The 22779-nt window shown below is 62.1% G+C and overlaps 2 protein-coding genes, 1 long non-coding RNA gene and 1 pseudogene across 5 annotated transcripts in view; 1 reads left to right on the forward strand and 3 right to left on the reverse strand.

Moving 5' to 3' along the window:
- The window catches only part of ENTPD8 (ectonucleoside triphosphate diphosphohydrolase 8), an 8397-nt gene extending 6164 nt beyond the window's left edge, over positions 1-2233 (forward strand). Inside the window, exons 7-10 of one of the 2 annotated variants that reach the window (XM_077148901.1) lie at positions 20-307; positions 492-602; positions 892-1026; positions 1097-2233. In XM_077148901.1, the coding sequence (XP_077005016.1) occupies positions 20-307; positions 492-602; positions 892-1026; positions 1097-1315 (753 nt within the window). In that variant the 3' untranslated portion in view covers positions 1316-2233. The remainder of the gene's footprint in view (positions 1-19; positions 308-491; positions 603-891; positions 1027-1096) is intronic. The other variant, XM_077148902.1, reaches the window with a different exon arrangement.
- On the reverse strand, positions 1848-9753 carry NOXA1 (NADPH oxidase activator 1). 2 transcript variants are annotated; one of them, XM_077148904.1, is made up of 14 exons: positions 9239-9753; positions 7457-7539; positions 6836-6944; positions 6528-6662; positions 6141-6248; positions 5922-5975; positions 5591-5631; positions 4901-5018; positions 4216-4261; positions 3985-4019; positions 3688-3842; positions 2392-2506; positions 2129-2213; positions 1848-2008 (listed from the first exon to the last, which is right to left on the reverse strand). In XM_077148904.1, exons 1-14 carry the CDS (start codon positions 9413-9415, stop codon positions 1866-1868), a joined length of 1404 nt encoding a protein of 467 aa, XP_077005019.1. In that variant the 5' UTR covers positions 9416-9753; the 3' UTR covers positions 1848-1865. The 2 variants fall into 2 exon arrangements, with proteins under 2 accessions (XP_077005019.1, XP_077005018.1); XM_077148903.1 differs by having other exon boundaries at positions 2129-2243.
- A 1040-nt stretch (positions 9754-10793) lies between these two features.
- Positions 10794-15761, reverse strand: LOC143662153 (uncharacterized). Its single transcript, XR_013165183.1, has 3 exons — positions 15675-15761; positions 11092-11144; positions 10794-10890 (listed from the first exon to the last, which is right to left on the reverse strand). It is a non-coding gene; the product is annotated as an uncharacterized LOC143662153 (long non-coding RNA).
- Positions 15762-20722: 4961 nt separating this feature from the next.
- On the reverse strand, positions 20723-22555 carry LOC143657370 (2-aminoethanethiol dioxygenase-like; annotated as a pseudogene).
- Positions 22556-22779: the final 224 nt, after the last annotated feature.

Below are 22779 nucleotides of genomic sequence, written 5' to 3' on the forward strand. Positions count from 1 at the left end.
CGCCCCTGCCCGCCCCCAGAGCACCCAAGGCCCCCTGCTTCGACACCCGTGCTACCACAGCGGCTACCGGGGCTCGCTGGCGCTGGCGCCCCTGTCCGAGTCCCCCTGCATCCGCACCCCTGCGCTGGGAGACCCTGCCGGGAACATCACGGTGGAAGGGACGGGGAACCCCGGGGCCTGCGTGGCTGCTATCCGCAACCTCTTCAACTTCTCCAGCTGCGAAGACCGCGTAGACTGCGCCTTCGAGGGGGTCTACCAGCCCCCAGTGCGGGGCCGCTTCTACGTGAGCGCCCCAGCCCCGCACGAGGTCCATGCTCCCCTCCAGGGGCGCGAGGCCGGGACGGATGGGCCTCTGGGAGCCAGGACTCCCGTGTGCGTGGCGGGGGGAGGGTGGGTCCGTCCTGAGGCCTGGATGGGGAGGATGGGGGGATCCTGTCCCCGCCCCCACACACTGGGCACCACCAGCCAGCTGCCCCCTTCCTGTGCCGCAGGCCTTCTCCAACTTCTATTACACCTTCCACTTCCTGAACCTCACGTCAGGGCAGCAGCTCCGCACCGCCAACGCCACCGTCTGGGAGTTCTGCCTGCGGCCCTGGCAGCTGGTGAGTGGCTCCTAGGCTCCCTGCCACCCCACCCTAGGCTCCCCAGGCTCAGCCAGGGGCAGGTGGAGCCCTGAAGATGGCGCAGAGACCTGGTGGTGGGACCAGGGTGTCCAGGGCTCTAGGGCCTCCAAGCAGGGTGGCCACTGGGGCGGTGGGAGGGTAGACAGGCCCCCCAACTCCTCCTCCAGGGCCCCTGGCAGGCTGCCCTGCGCTGCTCAGCACCCCACAGCTGGACGCCTTTGGGGGCCTGCTGTCCAGGGGTCCTCACGGGTGCCCCCCCTTGGCTCAGGTGGCCACCAGCTACCCCGGGCAGGACCGCTGGCTCCGGGACCACTGCGCCTCGGGCCTGTACATCCTCACACTCCTGGTCGAGGGCTTCGGCTTCACCGAGGAGACCTGGCCCAGCATCGAGTTCCGCCAACAGGTAGCGGCCTCCGGGCCCCCAGGGCAGGGCCCGCAGCTGCCTGCGGCCCTGACCAGCCATACGCCCCCAGGCCGGCGGGACAGACATCGGCTGGACACTGGGCTACATGCTGAACCTGACAGGCCTGCTCCCGGCCGAGGCGCCCACCCACTGGCGGGCACACAGCTATGGCGTCTGGGCTGCAGGCATTGCCGTCGTGGCGCTGGCCCTTGTGGCCGTCCTCGGGGCAGCCACAGTCCAGTTCCTCTGGCCCCAGCGCCAGGCCGTACCCACCCACAGTGTCCCCTGACCCCAGGAGGCTGAGGCCCTGCCCCTACCGCCCACCAAGCCCCTCCAACCTGGACACCTGCCTCTGGCCCCCAGCCTCAGCTGCCTGTGCTTGGTGGCACCAGGGCCTGTTCAGCCTGGTGGCAGGACCTCAGCACTGACCGGACTGTCCGGGAAGCCCTGCCCGCTCTGCTGAGGTCTTCCCCAGGGGGGAAGCGACCGTCACCGACCTGTGGGGTCTCCCCAGCTGTGGAGACAGGACCGCTGCTTGCGTCCCAACTTCCCAGGGCAGTGTTGCTGGGCTGCGGGGGCTGGGCCAGAGCCTGAGCCTGGGCGTGACCTGGGGGCCGGGGGTGGGGGTGGGGAGGCCCGGAGAAGTCCCAGGTGGTTGCCAGTGACGACGGTGGCCCGAAGGTCTCTAGGACTCTAGGAGCCTCAGGAGGAGGCGGGGAGGAGCTGTCAGGACACAGCACCCCCACGGTCGGCTTCTGCACCGCCCCCATCCCGGAGCCTCAGACCCATTCTCCCAGGCACCGAGCCCACTGTGGACCGTCAGGGGTTGGTTGTGTTTATTAAAAGCTTCTTGCCGCAGGATTTTTACGGTCAGTTTCCCCACTGGGACCGACAGGCTTCTGGCCGCCAACCGGGGCCACGAAGCACCTAGGGAAGATGCCGATGCGGCCATCCCGGTGGCCCTCCAGCCATGCCTTGTCCACTGTGGGGGGACGGGGCGGTTCTTGACTCTGGGCACCACAGGAAGCCCCCACCTCAGTGGGCTCCATACCCGGGCAGCTCCCCCACGCCCCCAACAGCCCCGGGGGGGCAGCTGCTCCACCTTCACACAGTACGTCCACGATGTCCCCCTGCTGGAAGGCCAGGTCCTCAGGCCTCTGGGCCGAGTAGCCATGTTGGGCGGCCACCTGGTAGAGCACAGGCCGGCCCCCGGCCCCCTGCAGCAGGAGGGCAGCACTGCAGGGCAGGTGGCTCTGCCCACCCAGATCCCCCCAGGCCCCTCCTCCCCTCCCCTGAGCCAGTCTGGGCCAACACAGGGCTCCCCCAACACAGGGCTCCCCAACCCGCTTTCCTGGCTCAGCTTACCCGGCACTGGAGCTGCAGCCCCCAGGGACTGGCAGCCGAGTCCTGCCAGGCCCTCTGCAGTGCCTCCTCCCCGCCAAGGGAGACACAGAGCCCATCCTGGCCCGCGGGGCAGAAACTGCAAAGAGACTCCTTAGGATACACTACAGGAGCCACTCATTCCCACCTCTGGGTTGGGGACAGGGGTGGGACAGGCAATGGCGGGGGGGCGGGGTACAGTTGACAGGATGGTGGGGAGGCAGGCAGTGCCTGGGCACCCACCAATGCCACCTGGACCAGCTGGAGCTCTGACCCGGGACTGGAAGGCTAGCGGCTCTGAGCTCCACCACCAGCTCAGAGCTCTCTCCAGCTCAGAGCCACTGCCCCCAAGTTCAGAGCCTCCCCCAGCTCAGAGCTCCTCCAGCTCAAAATACTCCCTGCCACAACCAGCTCAAAGCTCTCCCCTAGCTCAGAGCCCCCTCACCCTGCCTGCTCTGGCCGTCTCCCTACACCTCCCCCAGAGTCAAAGGGTGGGGGTGGCTGTAGCTCCTCAGGCCTCAGTGCATAGCACCCGGGCCCCTGCTGGCCACCCCCTCCTGTCCTTCTCAGCCCTTCCCTCTCGGGGCCCTCAACCTGCACCCACCCCAACCTGTACCCTGCCTCGGGTCCTCGCTGCAGGAGCTGGCCACAGCTAGGCGCGACCCCACCCCTCAGATAACCTGCTCCTTTCCAGTTCCAGAGGCCCTGTCAGCTGAGACCCCTAACCCCCACGGGATCCCTTGTCTGCACCCTCCTTTGCTTTCCAGACACCTGCCCTTGCTCACTCTGCTCACGGGCACTACGACCAGCAGGTCCCCGCACCCTCAGGGAGCCTGGGAGGGTCTGCACTGCATTCTCTCTTGCTCCTACGCCCACCACCCCCTCTCCTGTAGCTGGGTGGCTGCAGGCCGGGCCCACCCTCCAGCCCCTCTCTCCACCCCTCCGCCAGGACCCCCTCTCTCCAGGCCCCTCCCCAGGCCCAGCCTGGCCCTCCTGCCCACCCCCCTGCTCTGGCTTCCAGGGAGCTTCCTCACATCCTGGGTCTGGCCCCTGCTAGGAGCCCCCCAGAGGATTCCCTGGTTTTCCTGGCAAGCCTGCTGACCCAGATCCCCTTAGATGGGATGCCTTCTGTCCGCCTTGGCATCAGGGCTGTGCCCCCGGCACTCCTAACCCGAGGAGGGAGCACCTCGGGGACAGTGGAGAGGTGAGATGGGTGAGGGGCAGGGCCACAGGCGAGGGAGGGGCAGGCAGCAGCTGCAGTGGGGGGCTCTCTCGACCCACCTGAACTGCCCAAGCTGGGCCTGGCGAGGGAGGGCCTGGCTCAGCAGAGCCCGCAGGCTACCCAGGTCAGCTCCTCTCCTGGCCTTCAGGGCCACTGTGAAAGCACACTGCACGGTGACAGTCACCAGGGACTCAGAGTCCCCTATGGCCGTGCGCTGGGGCCAGGCAGAAAGAGAGGTCATGGGGCCCCAAGACCCAGCTCTCCGTGCCCAGGCCTGGGACGGGGGGCTGGGGCCCGGCTCCGAGCGGCATCCCCTGAAGACCTAACAGCTAACTATGAGAGTGGGTGCCCCTTACCTGGGCCCCTGCGGGGTCCTCAGCCGCCGGCAGCCCTGCAGGGGGGGACAGGGAAGGGACCTTCTGTCAGGTGCCCCTCTCCACCCCCAGTGGGACCCTCTGCAGCAGGGGAGCCAGCTGGCACCCACTTCCTTCCATGTGGGCCTGGGGAGAAAGGGGGCCACTCTCTCCGCTGCCCCAGATGCCCCGTCCTGGGCCCCCTTGCAAACCCATCACTCAGGATCAGCTCACCTGGAGGCAGAGGTGCCTGCTGGCCAACTTGCTCCAGGTGGGGCCTCTGAAACAGAAGCCATGTAGACTGTCAGGTGGGGAGCGGGGGCTGGTGGGGGGCTGTGGGTGGAATAAGGGTAGAGAGCCAGGGATCGGGGGTCTTCTCAGAAGCCTGGGTGCTGGGTGCCGGTGGCCTGGCAGCACATCCACACGTGTCTGGGACAAATTCAGGGGTACAGGCCGCAGCTGCCTGCCCAGTGGGAGTAGGAACAGAGCTGTCCCCACCACCAGGTGGCCAGCCCCCTCCTGCTCCCTTCCCAGAAGGCTGGGGGGTGGGAAGCGGGGCGCGGTGCTACCCCTCCCTCATGACCTGCCCTCAACTCCTGGGCCAAAGAGAGAGGTGTGTGTGTGTGTGTGTGTGTGTGTGTGTGTGAAGAGAGAGGTGTGTGTGTGTGGGAAGGGAGGAAGGGAGGAAGGGAGGAAGGGAGGAAGGGAGGAAGGGAGGAAGGGAGGAAGGGAGGAAGGAAGGAAGGGAGGAAGGGAGGAAGGAAGGAAGGAAGGAAGGAAGGAAGGAAGGCCAGGCTTTGGAGGGTGGATGGGGAGGCGCTGCCCTGTGCCCCGTCACTGCAGCTGGCGCCTGACCTGCCCGAGGCCCGGGCAAGGCCCGCCCGGCTGTGGCCACTGGATGGTGCTGCTGCCCACCTACCTGCTCATTGCAGGGGATGGACGTGCAGCCATCGGCCAAGTGGTCACAGCCAGCCTCTGCATCCGCAGGTGTCTTGGGGGTGCCGTGGGGGCCGCTGCCGGCTCCTGTGACTTGGTCCCTGAGGGAAGGGGAGGCCTCGTGCTCCCAGACCCCCCATCCTGGGGCCATGCTGCTCCCTGACCTAGGGTGGGGCTGGCCTTGGGAGTCTCTGAGCACCCAGAGGGCCCTGTGAAAGCTGGGTCCGAGAGGAGAGGGAGGGGGCAGAGCCTGGCTCAGGGCTGGCGCCCCACCCCCACCCTGCCACCTAGAGCGGAGGGGGCCGGCCTGCCACCTCGGCCCTGTGTCCCACACATCCTAGCCGCCTGCTCGGCACAGACCCTGTTCCTTCAGGGGGACTGCATCACAGTGAAGCGGAACTCCCCTGGGCCTCCTGAGGCCTGGTGCTCCTGCGCCCCTGGGGAAGGCGGGGAGGGGACTCCCGGGGGCAGGACAGGAGGCTGAGGGTCTCTGGACAGAGAGGGGAATTGGGGGTTGGCAAGGGGGGAGGTTCCAGCTGGTTCCAGTTTGAGGCAGAGACGTGCCCTTTCTCGCCCACCCCCCACCCCACTTGGAGCCCACAGCCCCGCTCCTCCATTGGGGCTTTTTCCCAGCAGGAAAAGCAGCAAAACGAGGCGGCAGGGGGCTTCCTACCGCTGTGCAGCTCCGGGAACAGCTTCCTCTGCAGCACAACTCTGAGCACAAAAGCGAGACCCGCACTTCGATGGGACTGGGGCGGAGGGCACTCAGGCCATCCTGTCTACCCAGCCCTTGGGAAGGGGCAGGCCGGGCGCGCACAGACCCCCCCTGGATGGCCACCCGAGCCCCAGGTCAGAGCAAAGGTGAGGGCAGGAGCAGCAGGAGCCGCGGTGAGGGCACAGGGGCCCATTCAGGCTTCGGAGGCTCCCCAGCATTTTCCTTCCTTAAAAATGAAGGTTCTGAAGTGCCCTGGCCCTGGCAGGCCCCCACCCCCGGAGGCACCCACCTGAGGCTGCGTGACACCTGGGAGCTGCTCACCAGGGACAGCTGGGACGATGACCTGGCAGGGAACAGAGGGGTAGTGCGGGAGGGATTCGGACGGAGCCTGGGGGCACCCCCACTCAGACCCCTGGGCCCCCAGTCCACACCCCCACCCTGCATCCCCCAATTCCCCCTCCACAGCCTATAAACCCACGGCCCAAGGGCCTCAGGGTGGGCACCTCACCGTGGCCTTGCCCAGGAAATCCACAGGCTCCAGGTAGTCCAGGTACCTCCGGGGGGGCCGGAAGACCTCGCTGCCAGGGCCCCTGCGCAGCTGCAGGAAGACCTGTCTCTGGGGGAGCAGGGGATGGGGATGCGAGCTTGAGCTGGGGCCGCAGGAGGGACCCCCCCCAATTTCCCAGGGTACTTGGGGGCCCCCTGCACACTCCGGCCCCCATCCCCATTCTTGTGCTTCCTCACCCCATATGTGGGTCTGGGGTGGGAGGGTGCTGTTGGCTGCAAGTCCCACACCCAACCAGATCTGCCCAGAGCAAGAGGGAGTAGGTCTGGCCTCCACTCCCCCCACGTGCCGCCCTTGCTCCCCCCACCTGCCGCCCTCCGCTCCCCTCACCTGCACTTGGTCCAGGGCAGCGTCCAGGTCGGCGCTGTCCCCCTCCAGCCTTTTGGAGGTGGCCTCCCCCAGGCTGCGAGCGGCCTCAGCCCAGAGCCCCAGGCGGCACTGCGCAGCTGCCACATTGTAGAGCACCTGAGGTGATGCAGCCTGTCACGCACCTGGCTCAGCCCTGCCCCTGCCTGCACCCGGCCCAGCCCTGGGTTGAAGGAGTGCCAGGAGGCCCTGGGGGCAAAGGGTCTTTGCATAGAGGGAGCATCTCGGTCCCCGGGGACCCCAGGCCCGTCACAAACTGGTGCGTGCCTCACCTCCCAGGCCTGAAGCCGGAACCGCAGGCCCAGCTGCGAGTAGTTGATGGCTGCGTGGTCCCTCAGCTGCACCAGCGCCAGCTGGAAGTCGGCCAGGGCCTCTGGAAACCTGCGGGCAGCAGGAAGCTCAGCCAGCGCAGGCCCAGGTCAGCACACGGGCACAGACGGGCTGCCCAGCTCGGGCTCAGTCTCTGGCACCTGGCTACTGCAGCGCCCCCTCCGCGCTGTGCAGACTCTCTCAGCATCCCCCCAGCTCCGTGGGAGATCCCCCCATCTCCCCCAGGCAGGCCACCCGGGCTGAGGAGAGGCGAAGCGGTGCTCAGCACCTGCCAGCTTCGAGTGCCAGCTTCGTGCTGGGACAGGGCAGCAGGGCAAAGGACCCTGTGCAGCGGTGCCACACGGCCTCGGTTGTAGCTCAGGCTGGCTTTTACCCAGACCGTGGCCGTGGTACGAGGCAGTGCGCAAGAGAGCGATCTGCCCAGCACCGGCTCCAAGGGGACACCGATGTCCCTTCCAGCTTTCCGGGTAGCCACAGGGGGTGAGAGGAGGGGGTGGGAGTGCGACAGAAACCTTTGCAGGGACAAAGGGCCATCAGAGGGGAGCAGGATCCTCTGTGCTCACCTCTCCAGCTGGAAGTTGGCCACTCCTCGTTGGAAGAAGCCAACAGCCAGGCAGGTGTCCCTGGTTACCGCCTGGTCAAAGGCCTGGGGACAGAAATGCCCATGAAATGTCAACATCTGCAGCCCTGCCCCCGGGTCACAGGCCAAGACACAGAATCCCATGCAAGGCCCCCTGCTGCTGTCCCGGGACCCTGCGGAGTCTCGAGGGTCAGGCATGTCCCTCTCACGGCCAGCCCAGGCGGTGCGGGAAGCCAGTTTATTTACTATGAGGACAAAGGAGAAAAACCAGAAAGAAATACGCCAGTGTGTCAATAAACACATATCTCTAGGGGGTGGCATAAGGCAAGACTTTTGCCTTTTTTAATATTTGCTTTCTGTTAGTTCACATGAAGGACATATTACATACGTATCAAAATCAGAAAGAATAACAAGAAAGGCTTGCTCTGACCGCTTACTGTGGGCCAAGCCCAGCTCTTCCTAAAACCAAACTCAGCAAACAAGCTGGCGGTTGCTGATGAGGAAAGCAGCCATTGGTGAAATGCTTGCCACCTGGGGCCGGGGGAAGGAGGGTTGCTGTGGCTTGGACACATTTGGTCAAGTTGGGAGCTGACCGGTGGGCTGAGACTGAGCAAGTCTGGAGGCTCAGTACCTGTGCACAGGCAGGCAGGGCACGGATGGGGCTCCACGTGCGGCCGCGGGTGCAGAGGCCAAATCAGCACCACATGAGGTTTATGCCAAAACAGCAGCCCCAGCAGCTGTTCCACCTGCTTTTTTAACCTTCACATTTCTAATCATGTGCCCAGAATGCTGTTTCTTAAGTTTAACAACTTTAGGCAATACTCTCTTTCCATAATGGTAGAGGACAATGTTACACCAATATTCCCCTGCCTGACTCTCTGGGACCATCCCCTCTACCGCGTGCTCCTTTTCCTGAATAAGCTTTTTAGATGTAAGTTTTTTACTGAGATGAGTAAACCTATATGCAGTTTTAAGAAAAAACTTTGCCAAGTTTCCCCATGGTGACATTTTGCAAACTATAGTTCACTAATACTCTCCTATACCTTTTTTTTTTTTTTGCATGGGCAGGAATCAAACCCGGGTCTCCGGCATGGCAGGAAAGAACTCTGCCACTGAGCCACCGTAGCCCTCTCCTATAACTTTTTAATTCCCTCTCTTTTTCTTTTAGCTTAGTTTTCTAGTTTTCCAGGGAGTTGTCACTGAGGGACTCAGTGGTGAGAGGCCCTGCTGGCTTTTTGCTGAGGCCCCTGAGGAACATGTTACTTAGGAGAAAATAAAGCATTTACAGAGGCAGAAGTTCCCCGCCTCCATGCACCCTCCTAGCTCAGCTCCTCTTGGGAAGCAGGTGGTCAGGGCTGTTCAGGTCTGGGTTTGGGCACCAAGAACAGAGACCTGGACCCCCCACCGCCCACCCAGCCACGTGCGCGAAGTCCTCTGGACCCAATCCCTAAACCTCTGGGGGACAGGAGAGCCCCTTTATGAGCCAGATCCAGCCTCAAGCCTATCTCCAGGTAGGTCCCACCCTCTGCGGTGAACACCTGCAGACCATCCTTACTCTCACCTTTCTCTCTGTGCTTCACCTGATTGCAGAGATGGGTACAGAGTAAGCACCCAGGGGAGGCAGTGGGGAGCACCCGAACCCCCTTTTTGACCCTGAGTCTGCTCCTGGGCAGCGACAAAAGCCAGAGAACAGCCTCTCCCTGGGGCGAGATCTCGGGACTCCCAACCCTGTAAACGCCCGGCACTGGAATGCCCCTGGGCTCACCCGTAGCGCGGCTCTCGGGTCCCCGGCCAGCAGGTGTACGCAGCCCACGTTGAAGCAAATCCTGGCCGACGGCTCCAGGAAGTCCGAGAAGAGGCGCAGGGCGCAGCTCCAGTCCCCGCGCTCCACGGCCTGCGCGCCCTGGTGCCAGCCGCGCAACAGGTCCCCGAGCGAGGACATGGTGGCGGGAGCTTGGGGTGTGCGGCTGTGTGGGGGGGCACCTGAAGGCGTCGACACCGGCCCGACCACAGGGAAGCGGGGCTTCCGGGTACCCAGGGAGGTGAGGGGCGGGGGAGGCCCGGAGAGACTCCAGCGGGTGACGCGTGGTGCGGGGGAATACCGCGGGACGCGCTGGGGGCCCCTCGGAGGCGGAGAGCCAGGACCCGGGTCGCGGGCGCGTGCACTCGAGGACGCCAGGTGGCCCGCGGGGCTGGAGCGGCCCCGCCCACCTGGCCCCACCCTCCCTACTCGGCCCGGCTTTGCTGGCTTGGCCTGGTCCCGACCCCGCTGGACGTCGGCGGAGAGTTCGGCGCGCTCCAACTGTCCAATGGCGCCCCCTGGCGGCAGGATGGCCCCGCCCCAGCCCCGAGCTGGCCCCGCCCCGGCCCCGAGCTGGTCCCGCCCCTGGCCCGGGCTGGCCCCGCCCCGGCCCCGAGCTGGCCCCGCCCCGGCCCCGGGCTGGCCCCGCCCCGGCCCCGAGCTGGTCCCGCCCCGGCCCCGGGCTGGCCCCGCCCCCGCCCCGGGCTGGCCCCGCCCCTGGCCCGGGCTGGCCCCGCCCCAGTCGGACCTCCCGCTTCCCGGAACCGCCTACCCTTCGGTGCTCGGGAAAAAGCCATCTCGGCAGCTCCTGACGCAGCTGCGCGCGACGGGCTGAGGTTCCGGCCACCGGCGGCGGCAGGTGTGCGGTGTGTGCGGGGCGTGCGGCCCAGGGCCCACCCTCCTTCCGGGAGGACGCGCGCGCCCAGGCGGGAGGAGCACCGGCCTCCCGGGGCTGGATGGCCAGGCGGACGCCGGCGACGCAAGTGCCAGCGCTGGGGAGGGACAGAGCTGCATTGCAGGCCCCTTGCAGGCGGGGAGATCGAGGCTCCCGGGCCCGGCCCAGATCCGCGGCCCTCCAGCACCGGGTGCTGCGTCCCCCTCGGGGAACAGCCACCTGGCGGCGTGCAGGTGACGGGTCAACGGCTGGCCCTGCTCTGGGAGGAGGGCGTGGGCCCGGGTCCCAGTCCCGCCCGCCTCTCCTGCCGTGCAGGGGCGCTGTCTGTGCGCCTGGGCCCAGGACACCCACGGAGCCCTGGTCGGGAAGGTCCTCCGAGGCCCCCGCGGTGCCCGAGCGTGTCAGGTGTGACCAGGCCCCCGTGGCCGCTAGGGGCACTGCGGGAGGGACAGAGGCAGCGGGGGCTTTTCGGGAGGCGGTGCTGGCGGCCTGGGCGCTGGCCGAGGCCGTGGCCTGTCCCGTCACGGCCACAGGGGTCTGGCAGGACCCCCGGGGCGCCCGCGGGCAGGGAGCAGGCGAGGGCTGGCGGCGGGTCTAAGTGCGCGCGGCCGCCGCAGCACCTGCACCTCCTGGCCCAGCTTTCTCGCACCCTCCCGCGCTCCGTGGGGACGTGGCTGATTCCTGGCCCGCGGCTGGGAAAGAACTAGAGGACCTGGAGCACCTGCCGGCAAGGAAGGTGCAGTCAAGAATGGCGACACCTCGGTATGGGGAAGTGGGGAGAGGACCGCCGGCGACTTGGCGGGAACCGCCCCCGTACCCACCCCGCCCCGTACACCCCGCCCCCTCCTCTCCCCCCCACACGCAACACCCCCCCCCCCACCTCACCCCATACCTCACTCCTATTCCCCCTACCCTTACCCACCCCAGGACAGCTGCTGAACCGGCAGGAACTCACAGAATCCACTCTTTTGGAATCTGGGGTGAAACAGAATACTGCCGCATTGGGGGTGGGCGGGGCAGGAGGAAGCGCTGGTAATTGCAGTAAATTCGGGTGACTTTCACTCCCACCCCACCCCCCATATCCCAGGCAACAGTGGGGCTCCCCTTGCAGAGCCATGGTGGACTGTAGAGACCTAGGCCTCCAAAACCCAGGGGTGTGAGGTCCAATCGCTGCCCGCTGGTTCTGACCAGCTCTCTAGATGGCTGGGGTGGGGGTGGGGGTCGGGGTGGGGGTGGGGGACTCTGGGAGCAGCCACCGTTCCAACTCTCGGTGGAAAGTGGCTGAGTAGTCTTAAAGAGAAAGTACCTCTTTTTTGCTCTCTTTCCATTCCCTGTTTGGGAGCAAAAATGGTTTGGAAAAATCACAATAGATGGCTACAACTCTTAACAACAAAACCTAGTAATCTCAGAGAAGTGGGAGAGCTAGGTTTCCGGTTATAGCAAGGTAATACTCAATGTCCAGGACTCAACAAAAAGTAAAAATCACACAGAGAAACTGAAAAGTATGTCCCATTCACGGGAAAAAAAAAAAAAAAAATTTTGCCAGGACACATCCCTAAGGAAGCTCATACATTGAAACTATTAATCAAAGACTTCGAATCAATTGTTCTAAATATGTTCAATGAGTTAGAGAACAAAAGGGAATTAGGCCTCTCTGCTAGGTGGGACAAGACTCTCAGGGGTGTAAATCTCCCTGGCAACGTGGGACAGAAATCTGGGATGAGCTGTGACCCAACATCAAGGAATTGAGAAAGTCTTCTTGACTAAAAGGGGAAAGAGATAAATGAGACAAAATAAAGTGTCAGTGGCGGAGAGATTTCAAACAGAGTCAAGAGGTTATCCTTGACTGGAGGTTATTCTTATGCATTAAATAGATATCCCTTTTTAGTTGATGGTGTATTGGAGTGGTTGGATGGAAGTACCTGAAACTGTTGAAATGTGTTCCAGTAGCCTTGATCTTGAAACCAGAGCTTATTTAGGAGAGTTGTTCTTAATTTTCAAGTAGTTAAGGTTTTGGGAGAGTCACCCTCTTATTTTCTACTGCTGATTTTATTAGGTTGTGATTAGAAATGTGGCTTGCAAAACCTCTACATTTTGGAATATTAGGTTTTCTTTGTGGCTAAGTTCAGGATTAGCTTTTGTAAATGTTCCATGTCCATACCCAAGAAAAAATATAGTCTTTGTAGAGTGCAAAGTTCTTACATTTCTGTTAAGGTGAGCTAAACACATTTAAATTAAATTTGTTAAACAAACAAACACAATTTTCTTGTGAAAATCTGAAAGCTATATGGTCAAGTCTCCTGTTATGATTATGTTCTTTGTCAGTTTCTCATGTTTCTGGAAGTTCTTGCTCTGGGCGTGTGTGGCAGCTGTGTGGATGGGCCTCCGTCCTCGTGTGGACTTGCTTTTCTGTCGTGGCTCCTGTGTCCTGTTAGTAGGGAGCAGATCGCTGCTCTCCTGTGGCTTTCATTTACCTGGGCGTCTTTGCTTACTCCTTTATTTCTGGCCTTTCATTGTCATCCTACATGGGATTAGCTTCTCGTCAGCCAGGTAAGGCTGTGTTTGGCTTTCCCGTTAGTCATGCACGTGTGTTACGTGTGCATGTGTGTTGCGTGTGCATATATGTGCATACGTATCTGGGTGTGTGCACGTGTGTACACATGCGCGTATGCGTACCTGTGCATAGGAGCAGGTTGCCTCTCAGAGAGTCCTCCCTGCCATGTTAGTAGACGGTCCCCTCAGCCTCTTCCTGCAGGCCTGCCCAGCACCCTGTCCACATCCACTCCCTGTCCCAGGTGTGCTCTGTCACCTCTGGTGGTGACACTGGTGACACTGTGTTTGACCATGCCTCTAAATGTACACAACTCTGTTCCTTGTCCCTGGGGTCAGTCCCAAGAGCGGGGCCGTGTGGATCCTCAGTGCCTGGCCCTGACCGCACAGTAGGTGGTCTGTGAAGGTTTGCGGAGGGAATGATGGTGATGGAAGGTGTCATGCCGTGCTTCAGCGGAGGTGGGGAGTGAGGGATGCAGCCAGGTGGACAGCGTGGGCTGCAGGTGAGCGGTGCAGGCGGATGGGACAGCCGCAGGTGGGAGTACAGGGGACGGGGCGGCTGCAGGCGCACAGGCTGGGCTGCTGGGCTTGGCGCAGACTGTGGCCCTGGGCTGCCTCCCAAGAAGCAAAATTGGCTGACGGGACCACAGGGATGTGTCCTGACTGTGCTGTAATGCTCAGCGTGCATTACAGCGTGGGTTGAGGGTGGAAGGGGCCTCTGGGAAGGGGTCAGCCAGGTTGCAAGTGCCTGTGAGTCTCGCACCAAGGAATAGTGGGAAGGACTAGAAGGTTTCCCCTGGGAGTGGAAAGATGAGGGGTAGAGGTGGGAGCCCAAAGCCCAAAGCTGAGTCTGGCCAGGCTCCCTGCAGCATGCACTGCGGGTGGTACCAGGGTCTGGGCCCAGGAGTCCCCCTTCCTTGCTGACAGTGAAGGCAGTGATGACCCAGTTGGGGATAAATGACATGACCTCGGGCAGCTACCTGCACTGGGAGGAAACCCGCCGGATGGCCCGGGAGCACATGGTGGGGTGGTGCTGCCCATGACCTGACCTCTGGGCATGGGGTGGTGGGAGGGTCAGGGAGGGTCATGGGGCTGGAGCAGGAGGAGATGCCATACTGCAGGGGTTTGGGGGAGCTCTAGACAGAGGCAGGCGGGTGGGTATTGAAGTACACCAAGACCAGGGGGAAATGGAGGCCCAAGGGCAGGTGGGCCAAAGGATGGGAGTGGGAGGGGGGTGGAGGGCAGGGGGGTCAGGGGGTGGGGGTGGTGGAGTTGAGGGGCAGGGCAGGGGGTCCAGACAGCCCAGGTGGACAGGCAGGTGGAAGAGGAGGGGACATGGCCAGCAGCCCAGGGAGCCTGGGGTCTGTGGAAAGAGCCTGCTGCCCTTTATCTCAGTTGCTTCTTACAAGAAGTCCCTTCTTACAAGAAGCCCATGGAGGTCTCAGCTGGGAGTGACCTGACCAGGCCTCCCTTTGGGAAGGGTGTTTTCCCGCAGTGGTGGGGAGCAGACAGCGGGGGTTGGGGGTTAAGGGGCTGCTGCAGTCACAGACGAGCCACCCTGGCAGCTTTGACCTCTCGTGAAGCCCATGTCCCCTCCCCTGAGTGTGGTTCCCCTCTGGTGAATGGCCCGTGGCCATGGCTCTGCGGACATGGCCGGGGCCGAGATGCTGGAACCGGTCAGCAGGGTGGCTCCCGAGTTCCCGACCCTTGGCCACTGTGGGAAACCATACATACTTATTGTTCCAAGCTGCCAAGTTTGGGAGGAATTTGTTCCACAGCGATGGATGATGGGTACGGCAAGGAAGAGTGGCTTACTGCTGTCCGTAGCCACGGGGTAGAGCCAGTGCCGCTGGCCAGGGCCCAGGGAGGCAGCCGGGGCTCTGGGAGCAGCCCTTGTAGGGCCCATCCACGCCTTGCCTGGGCAGCTGCGCTGGCCCCATCTTTCTCTAGAGCTAAGATCCTATCATACCTTGTTTTAACTTTAAAAAATAACAGCAACATTTTCCTCTTATTCAGGAAAGCAAATGCAGTGTATTCATGGCATAATGTTTAGAAAATCCATAGAAGAAAAGGACAAGTGGCCCCCTGCGCCCCCGCAGTGCCCACCGCCTCCCTGTCCTTCAGAGGACCCCACATTGTGAATCTCAGGACCTGAGATGTACTTGTAACACATGGTTCTTTAACCCCTGTTACCCTCGCATTGCCACCTGTTCTGTGGGATGTCAGCGCCCTTTGCAGTCACACACCGGCCCATGGGATTTCACACTTTCTAGTGCCCCCCCCATAAAGAAAGAACAAAAGAAACAATTATTTTCACGTATTTTGCTTAACCCCAAACGCTCCAGGTCATATCGTTCCCCGACACGCAGGCCATGTGAACAGTCACTCTGGAGACCGGGACACGGTGAGCCCGGGTCAGCCTCGCCCTCTCCTCTCAACCGGGGTCAGGAGGCGCCACCCAGGTCTGGAGGGGACTGGGGTGCAGCTGGGCCCCGGCCTGGGGGTGGGGAGCAGGTGGGCGGGGCTCAGGGCACCTGGGACCCCACACCAGCCGGGACATTTGTCTGTTTGGAGAAGCCACGCAGATGTTTATCCTTCCCTTCCCGTACAGAGAAAGGCTTTAGATTTAACCGAGTGACAGAAAAAACAACAAACAGTCCAAGAGTGGGAAGCAGGGAAGCAGGAGGACGCAGGGGCCGCTAAGGAGCTCAGCCCCGGCAGCTATGTGCAGCCGGGGAGGGCGCGGGGCTGAGCCCGGGACCCCAGCCCGTTCCCCCACACCCCAGAACCCAGGAGCCCCAGAGCTGGGCATGGGTGGGCAATGCGGACGCCTGGAGGCGCAAAGCGGGCCACTTGTATCTACGGAAAACACCGGAAAAAATAGCCGGAACCACGACCTGGCGCCCACCCAAGAATGCAGAACAACCTGCCTTGAATTCATTCTCAGTTACTCACCCGCCAGCGCAGCGCAAACACCATTGTGTCCTGCGGCCATGGGAAGCGCCCCCGCCCGCAACGCCGAAACCCTGGGCTGCCTGGAGGGTGGGCGGGTGTGGTGCCAACACCGCGGACCCACTGACTGCCGAGCCCCCATGCTCCGCCCTCTCCACTGCAGTCCAGTTGGAAACTCCACGAGGAATTTCATGTATTGTGAGGCCTTTAATCCCTGCCTGTCCAGGGCTTCCCCTCGTGTCAGGCCACACAGAGCTCCCCAGGGCCTCCCAGTTCCCGGCACAGTCTGCTGCGCTGCCCCCACCAGCCTTTCTGGGGTGCCCTGCAGAGTGCAGGGTCTCTGGGCCCGCGGGGGCACGGGTACTCCTGGCCATCCCCCAGGGTTCTGGGTCTTCCTGGTTCCCCTCTGGGGTGTGGGCGCCACTGGGATTTGTGGTCCCTTGGTGTTCCAGTTTGCTAGCTGCCGGAATGCAGCACACCAGAGATAGACTGGCTTTTAATAAAAGGAGATTTATTTAGTTAAAAACATGTAGTTCTTCAGAGGAAAGGCAGTTAACTTTCGACTGAGTCTCTTTCTTACATGGGAAGGCACAAGGTGGTCTCTGCTGGCCTTATCTCCAGGCCTGTGGATTCCAACAACTTCCCCCAGGGTGATTTCTTTCTGCATCTTGGCTGAGCTGCGAGTGCTGAGATGAGGTATGCAGAGCTGCCTGGGCTGTGCTACGCTGAGTCTCTCATTTAAGCACCAGCCAGTTAAATCAAATGTCATTCATTACAGCAGGCACGCCTCCTAGCCATCTGCAGATGTAATCAGTAACATATGAGGTTCACATGACATTGGCTCATATCCGCAGCAACAGAACTAGGCGCCTTCACCTGGCCAAGTTGACACCTGAACCTAACTACCACATCTGGGGTGCGAGGTCCCCTGGGGTGCTGGCCCAGTTTCTCAGGCTCTGCCTCCAGGTCACTTTGCTCTCTGAGTCTCTGAGGAGAACTGCCCTTAACCCCAGGAAGCTGCCCGAGAAGTGCTCAGGCCCTTGCTGACCAGTTGGGTGGCAGTCTAGCCCTGGTGCCCTGGGGACCCATGCCAGTCCTGGGGTGTTTCCTCACCCCTTTGAAAGGAGGGGCTGTCGTGGGCGCCCCTGAGGTCGCCTCACCAGCCTTTCGGTGAGTGCCAGGGATGCCGTGCCCCTGCCTGTCATCCTGGCCACCTCGAGTTCGCACACTGACCCCCTCTGACCCAGGGCAGCATGCCAGGTGGGGTGCATCGAACCTGGGCCTCTGAGCTCCGGGGACAGCTCTGCCCTCTCCCGGCCCTTCTGGGGCGACAGCCCAGCCGCACTGTACACCCCGCCCTCCCGCCAAATCCGGGCCCCAGAGGGCCTGCTCCGCGGTAGGCAAGGCTCGCCAGCTGTGCCATCAGTATGCGTCCCAACCTCGCAGCCCGCAGCTGCCAACCAGCCCAGCGCGTCTGTCTAAAGACGACTTGTGGTCCAAAAGGCTTTGCTTTTCCTTTAAAAAATAAGGTCACTGTAGTAAGGTCAGGAGCACGCTGACCTTGGGGTCATGTTGGAATTCCAGGACCTTGTGGATGGCCCGTCAGGATCCCCAAGGCCGAGCAAGGACAAAGGTGGAGTGAACGGAGAAGCTCATTTTGGGGGGGAGGGGCTCTTAGGGCGGGGGGTGGGGCTGGGGGTGCCTCTGCTTCAGGTAGCCTGGGCAGAGCGTCAGGGCATACAGCCCGAGCCAAAGGGCTGCTCCTCAGGGCACAAGCCCCTGGACCACCTCCAGGTCCCGCCAGCAGAGGTGCTGGGAGACCAGCTCGAAGGCTGGGGGCTGGAAGGGGCGGGGCCAGAAGGCAAGGTATTAAGGGGGTGGAACCTGCTGCGCCAGCAGCCCCCAAGGCTCCGGCCTCCACTGGGCTGGGGGGCTGAGAATAGGTCCCTCTCTGTTCCACCCCTGTGGAAGGGGAGGTTGGGTCTCTCCTCCTTTCAGGGAGGGGCTGGCCTCGGATGTGGCCTTGCCTGCCTGCTGCCCTGGCCTGTCCTGGCCTCGGGTGTCACCTCCCTGCTTCCCTGGTGAGCTGGGCTCTGGCAGCCCCTGGGAGACCCTTTCCTGTCTTTGGCTGAGGCATTTTCAGTGGGGCTCTCAGGGCACCGGGCTGTGCCACGTGGAGTGGCTGCATCTGGCCGGACTTGTGGGCTGCAGGGGGCTGGGGAAGGGACGGGTGTGGGGAGAGATCCCTGCATCTGTCAGGAGGAGCTGCTGGGGGTCTGAGCACTGGTGACACCGGAAATGAGGGGGTGACATGGTAAGGGTCTGAGGGGCAGCTGGGAGCCACAGGAGGAATTCCCCGTCTCTGATTGTGTGGCACCTCACATCTGCCAGCGAAGCTTTTGCTTCTGGATCAGACGTGTCACCTGTTTCCAATGGGTGCTGTGCAGGTGGCCCTGCCAACCTCCCAGCTTCGGTTTCCCCAGGTAAAATGGGCTTGAGGATCCCGGCCTCTGGGCGTCGGGCAAGGGAGGAAGAGGAGGTCAGGGTGGGACTGGAAAGCAGCACTGGTTAGGAGAAGGGGTCAGAATCCCTCCCGCTGGGCCCATTGGGGGCAGCTGGTGAGGACAGGTGAGGGCAGGTGAGGACAGGTGAGGGCGGGCGAGGGCAGGTGAGGACAGGTGAGGGCTTGTCTGCATGACTTTCCTGAGATCTCACAGTCAGGCCAGGCCGCCCCACGCCAGCCCCAGCACCAGGCACTGTCCCTCTGACCACCTGGGCCACAGCCCCAAGCTGCGGTTGTCTGTCTAAGGCCCTCAGGGGACAAGCTGATGTGGCAATGTTGCCCTATGTCCTTCTGAGGGCCTCTCGCCACAGTTCTCTCTGCTTTTGGAAAAGTGAGGGCTGGACCTGGGAATCACGCCGCTTGGGGTTGAAACGCCTTCCTGGGCGCGGGGCAGCCAGGGCCGTGGGAGCTGGGCTCGGCATCCTGCTCGGGGGCCTGAGGCAGGCTGCGGGGTCTTCCCGGGACCCTGCACTTACTGTTCCTGGACACCCCCCAGGGCCCCGTTCCCCAAGCCCTCTGCACCTCTTGCAATGCCCATGCCCAGCTGACCTGACCGCCTGAGAGCTTGGGGGAGCTCTGGGTTGAGTTCGTTTCATGGTCCTGCAGCCCAGGAGCCGTGAGGCCACCCTGAGGGGAGCCTGGGCCTTTCCTGTCCTTGGCTGAGGCATTTTCAGTGGGGATCTCAGGGCACCGGGCCGTGCCACGTGGAGGGGCCGCATCTGGCCGGCCTTGTGGGCTGCAGGGGGCTGGGGAAGGGATGGTGGAGGGAGGGCAGTCCAGCCCAGTCGGTGGGGGGAGGGATCCCTGTATCTGCAGGAGGAGCTGCTGGGGGCTTGAGCACTGGTGACACCGGAAATGAGGGGGTGACATGGTAAGGGTCTGAGCGGCTTTTCTGGAAGCAGCTGGGAGCCACAGAGTGTGCTGGGCGAGGGGTGGCTGAGCCGAGCCCGTGGCTGCAGGAGGAGGCCTCCTCCCTCCTTCCTTCCAGGCATGGAGGTCCGTCAGGAAGCGAGTGAGCAGTGCCCTTGAGGCTCCCCCTGGGTGGTCAGCACGGCGAGCGCAGCTGCAGTGTCAGGGGTGGCCGCACGGTGGGGACCTGGACGGAGCAGAGTCCAGCCGAGGGGATGGACCTTGGTGACCCTCACTCCTGTGGTGCCCCCAGAAGGCCATGACTTAGCCTCAGGGGCCGCCTGCGAGGGGTCCACCTGTGAGAGGAGATTCGCTCGTGACACCATCTTTCTGGGGCTCCATGTAGCTTGGTTTCTGTGGAGCCCCCTGAGGCGAGCACAGTTCCTTTGTTTTGTGGGGGGTATGGGGGGCTTCGCCATCTATTTTTTTTTTTTTTTTTGCAAATTTTAATGCATTTATTTCTTCCGCTTGTTTTCATTAAAAGTTTTGTGAAAAGGAAATCCTATAAATAGTAAAAAGAGGGGAATATGGTCTGAAGCAAACGGTGTCGGTACATTTGTAAACAAGGTAAAGTTGCTCAGCCTATTAAAAAAGACAAAAATAAAACTAGTCACAGATAGCACAATTGCTCATTTCAAGGGGCTGGGAGTGGGAGGTGGCTAGTACTAAAGTTAATTCTCAACTCTCTCTCTATCCTTGATCACCTATCCCTTCTCTTTTTTCCTATAGAGAGCTGTATTAGACGAGACAAACACTGTCTCCCGTTTGAGGGGTTCTGAGACGACACTGCCAACAACAAAGCTAGAACCACCAGCCCTGAGAAAATGAGAAACATTCATCAACATATTTTTCTCTACCTTTGCGGGAAAATACCGGACGTAAATAGGGGCATGAAATTCAACAGATGCCTAGGGGTGTTTTACATTCAGTTACCTGGAAGCATAATGGATTCAGTTTTTCTGAATCTGATGTACATTAAAACAGGAAAAATAAGTCATTTGAGGATAACAGGGTTTTTGCATTAAAGGTAAATCTGCTCCACTCAAATCTGGAGGCTCATGAGGAAGATAAGTTCTAAACCGCTTGTCACTGAGATGTGCCGGTGCTGAATTTCTTAGTAGGTTACGCCCTAGTAAACCAGTAGTAGCTACAGACAAGGGGAGGAAAGAAAATACATCTTATCCTCTACATGCACAGTTACGTTTGGGAAACGATTCCCAGCTCTGAAAAAGGATTTTTTTTTTTTTAAACAACGAATAGGACACTCACTTTAACCAGTAGTTCAGCCCATTAAACCTAGTTTTTACCAATAGTCCCTTACCCAACCCCCAAATCAAAGTCGTGGTGCAGTGGTAAAGCCAGAATACAACTAGCTTTTCGGGGTTCCCCGCCCCCACAACCGGGTGTTCAGTCGCCCGCGCTTTCCATGGTTGCCCAGGAAGCAGGTCCTGCCCATTCCAGTGGATCCAACGTCAAAAGCCGAGGAGATAGAAATAGCCCTTGTGGTGAGTGGAGGGCCGCAGGGCCCAGATGGCAGTAGGGCATGTCCTCTGCCCACCGCTCCCGGGTGCCGGCGGCCTCAAGGGAAGACCTTGGGACCTGGGTAGGGCTCCCCCTCGCACCAGAAGTCATGGGTCTGCGGGGTCTCCAGGAGCCACACTTCTCCTGTGTGGGGCAGGTCACAGGCCGAGCCGCAGTCCTCCTTGGACCTGACCGGCTCCAGAACCCGGTAGCAGTGGCAGTCTCGGCCGTCGTCGGGGTCGTAGGGTGGGGCCAGGATGTCCAGGAAGGTGGCGGGGCCTGTCCACGGCGTCGATCCGGTGCAGGTTGTCCCGGTGAGGCGCGAGGACCGCACGGGCCGCTGGCCTCGGGATATTCCGCGCGCCAACGCAGCACACCCGGCTGCAGGGCGTCCCGCTCCCGAGGGCTGCAGCGGCGGCTCAAACCGCTTCTCCGGCGGCGGGGCCCGTGGGCGTGGCCCACAGCCAGCCTCCAGCTTGTCTGTGCAGCTGAGGCGCACGGGGCCGTAGAGCCCCTGGAGCAGGCCGTGCATGCCCGGGTGGCCGTGCGGCGGGATGCACGTGCGGCTCTGAAGCAGGAACACGCCAAGGCTGAAGCCGTCCGTCCCGTAGAAGTGCATGTAGGTGACAGGCGGCAGACTGGGCGGCAGGCAGCGGCTGCAGTGTGGGCTTGCGCGGGGTGATGTTGAGGTCCTCGGTGCGCTCCCGGGTCCGCGGGCCCTTGGCTCGCTCAGATTGTCGGGGAAGCCCGGCGGTATCTGCGCCTCTGGGCCTGGCGCCGCCGCCACCGTCGGAAGCTCTACGGCCGCCCCCGCGGCCCCGGAAGGTGAGGCATGCCTGGCCGGCGATCCGTTGGATCAGGGGGCCATGTGGTTGTCTCGGGGCATGCTTGACTGTTCCTCCACAAGTCGAGGCCGGGCCCCTCCTTTCCTCCGCTCCTTGCGGTCCCTGGGCAACTACCCGTCCATCGGGTGCGTGGCTCGTCTGCTGCCAACCTCAGCAGCCACGCACTGGACAGCGGACCCCGCCCCCTATTTTTAGGCACTCCCAGCCCCATCCCTGGCCGTGCAGTTGGTGGGTATCTGCTGGATGACTGTGAGCGGAAAGAGCATTAAAACAATTTGGTGAGGCAGCTGGGGGTCGGTGGTCCCACCAAGGAGGGTGCAGGCTCCATGGGGGCTGCTGGACAGGGGGCACCCACCTGCCCTAGGGGAGCTGGGCCCTGGCTTCACCAGGCCTCTCCCAGCCACTGCACACATGGCCTGGCCGCCCCAGGCCACTGCTGGGGGAAGTGCTGAGCTAAATTTAACCTTCCTCAGGAACTTGAGCTACTTCACTGTGATGTAAGAAAAACAAGCGTGCTTTCAGAGAAGGGTCGGGCAGAAACCATCCAGAAAGAAAGAAATGGGTTTTGCTACTTTAAAAAGTGGGAGCTGTGCCTAAAGCAATTCCTTCCTGCCAAGAACCCTTCTGTTTCTTGAACTGCAGGACCTCACAGTTTATTGTCAGGGCTGGAAGTACCGCAGCTGTGGGAAGGGGGTGCACGGCCACCCCGCTGCAGGCCGGGGGGCTTGGCTCGCACACATGTGGCTGTCAGAACAGGCAGCCTTCCCTCAGCCACCAGCCGTCAGATGAAGGGGGCTGCAGTCAAGTCCAGGACTTGGGTGGACATGCTGTCCTGACCCCACCTCACTGATGCCCAGGGTATAGCTGTGGGTGGGGTCGGCGGTTCCTGGGGGAATGTGGCTAGGGATCCTCTGGAAGCATCTGGAGGGGAGCCTGGGGCTCCCGCTGCCTTCCCCACAGGGTTCACGCTGAGCCTTCCGTGGGTGCTGGTGGCGAGAGCTCTCAGGCTGGCATTTCTTCCTCATGTGCTGCCTCGCCCTCCCCATCCTGGCCCCTCCGCCCCACCCATGCTGCTCCCCTCCACCCCCCCATGCTGCTCCCCTCCACCCCCCCATGCTGCTCCCCTCCACCCCCGCATGCTGCTCCCCTCCACCCCCCCATGCTGCTCCCCTCCACCCCTGCATGCTGCATTCCCGCGGCCAGGCAGGATGGGGCTGCACAGTCCCTGGGCTGATGGCCAGCAGCGGCCCTGAGTGGTGAGTGGCCCCAC

The sequence above is a fragment of the Tamandua tetradactyla genome, chromosome 2 (genome assembly GCF_023851605.1).
Source record: "Tamandua tetradactyla isolate mTamTet1 chromosome 2, mTamTet1.pri, whole genome shotgun sequence".
NCBI lineage: Eukaryota > Metazoa > Chordata > Mammalia > Pilosa > Myrmecophagidae > Tamandua > Tamandua tetradactyla.

Bases quoted from the DNA above. Each gene is read 5' to 3' on its own strand.
- NOXA1 (XM_077148903.1), bottom strand. From the start codon at position 9,415: ATGTCCTCGCTCGGGGACCTGTTGCGCGGCTGGCACCAGGGCGCGCAG. The intron at 7,540-9,238 runs GTGAGCCCAGGG...TTCTGTCCCCAG, and splicing joins ACCCGAGAGCCGCGCTACGG to GCCTTTGACCAGGCGGTAAC. The intron at 6,663-6,835 runs GTGAGGCACGCA...GCATCACCTCAG, and splicing joins TCCGGCTTCAGGCCTGGGAG to GTGCTCTACAATGTGGCAGC.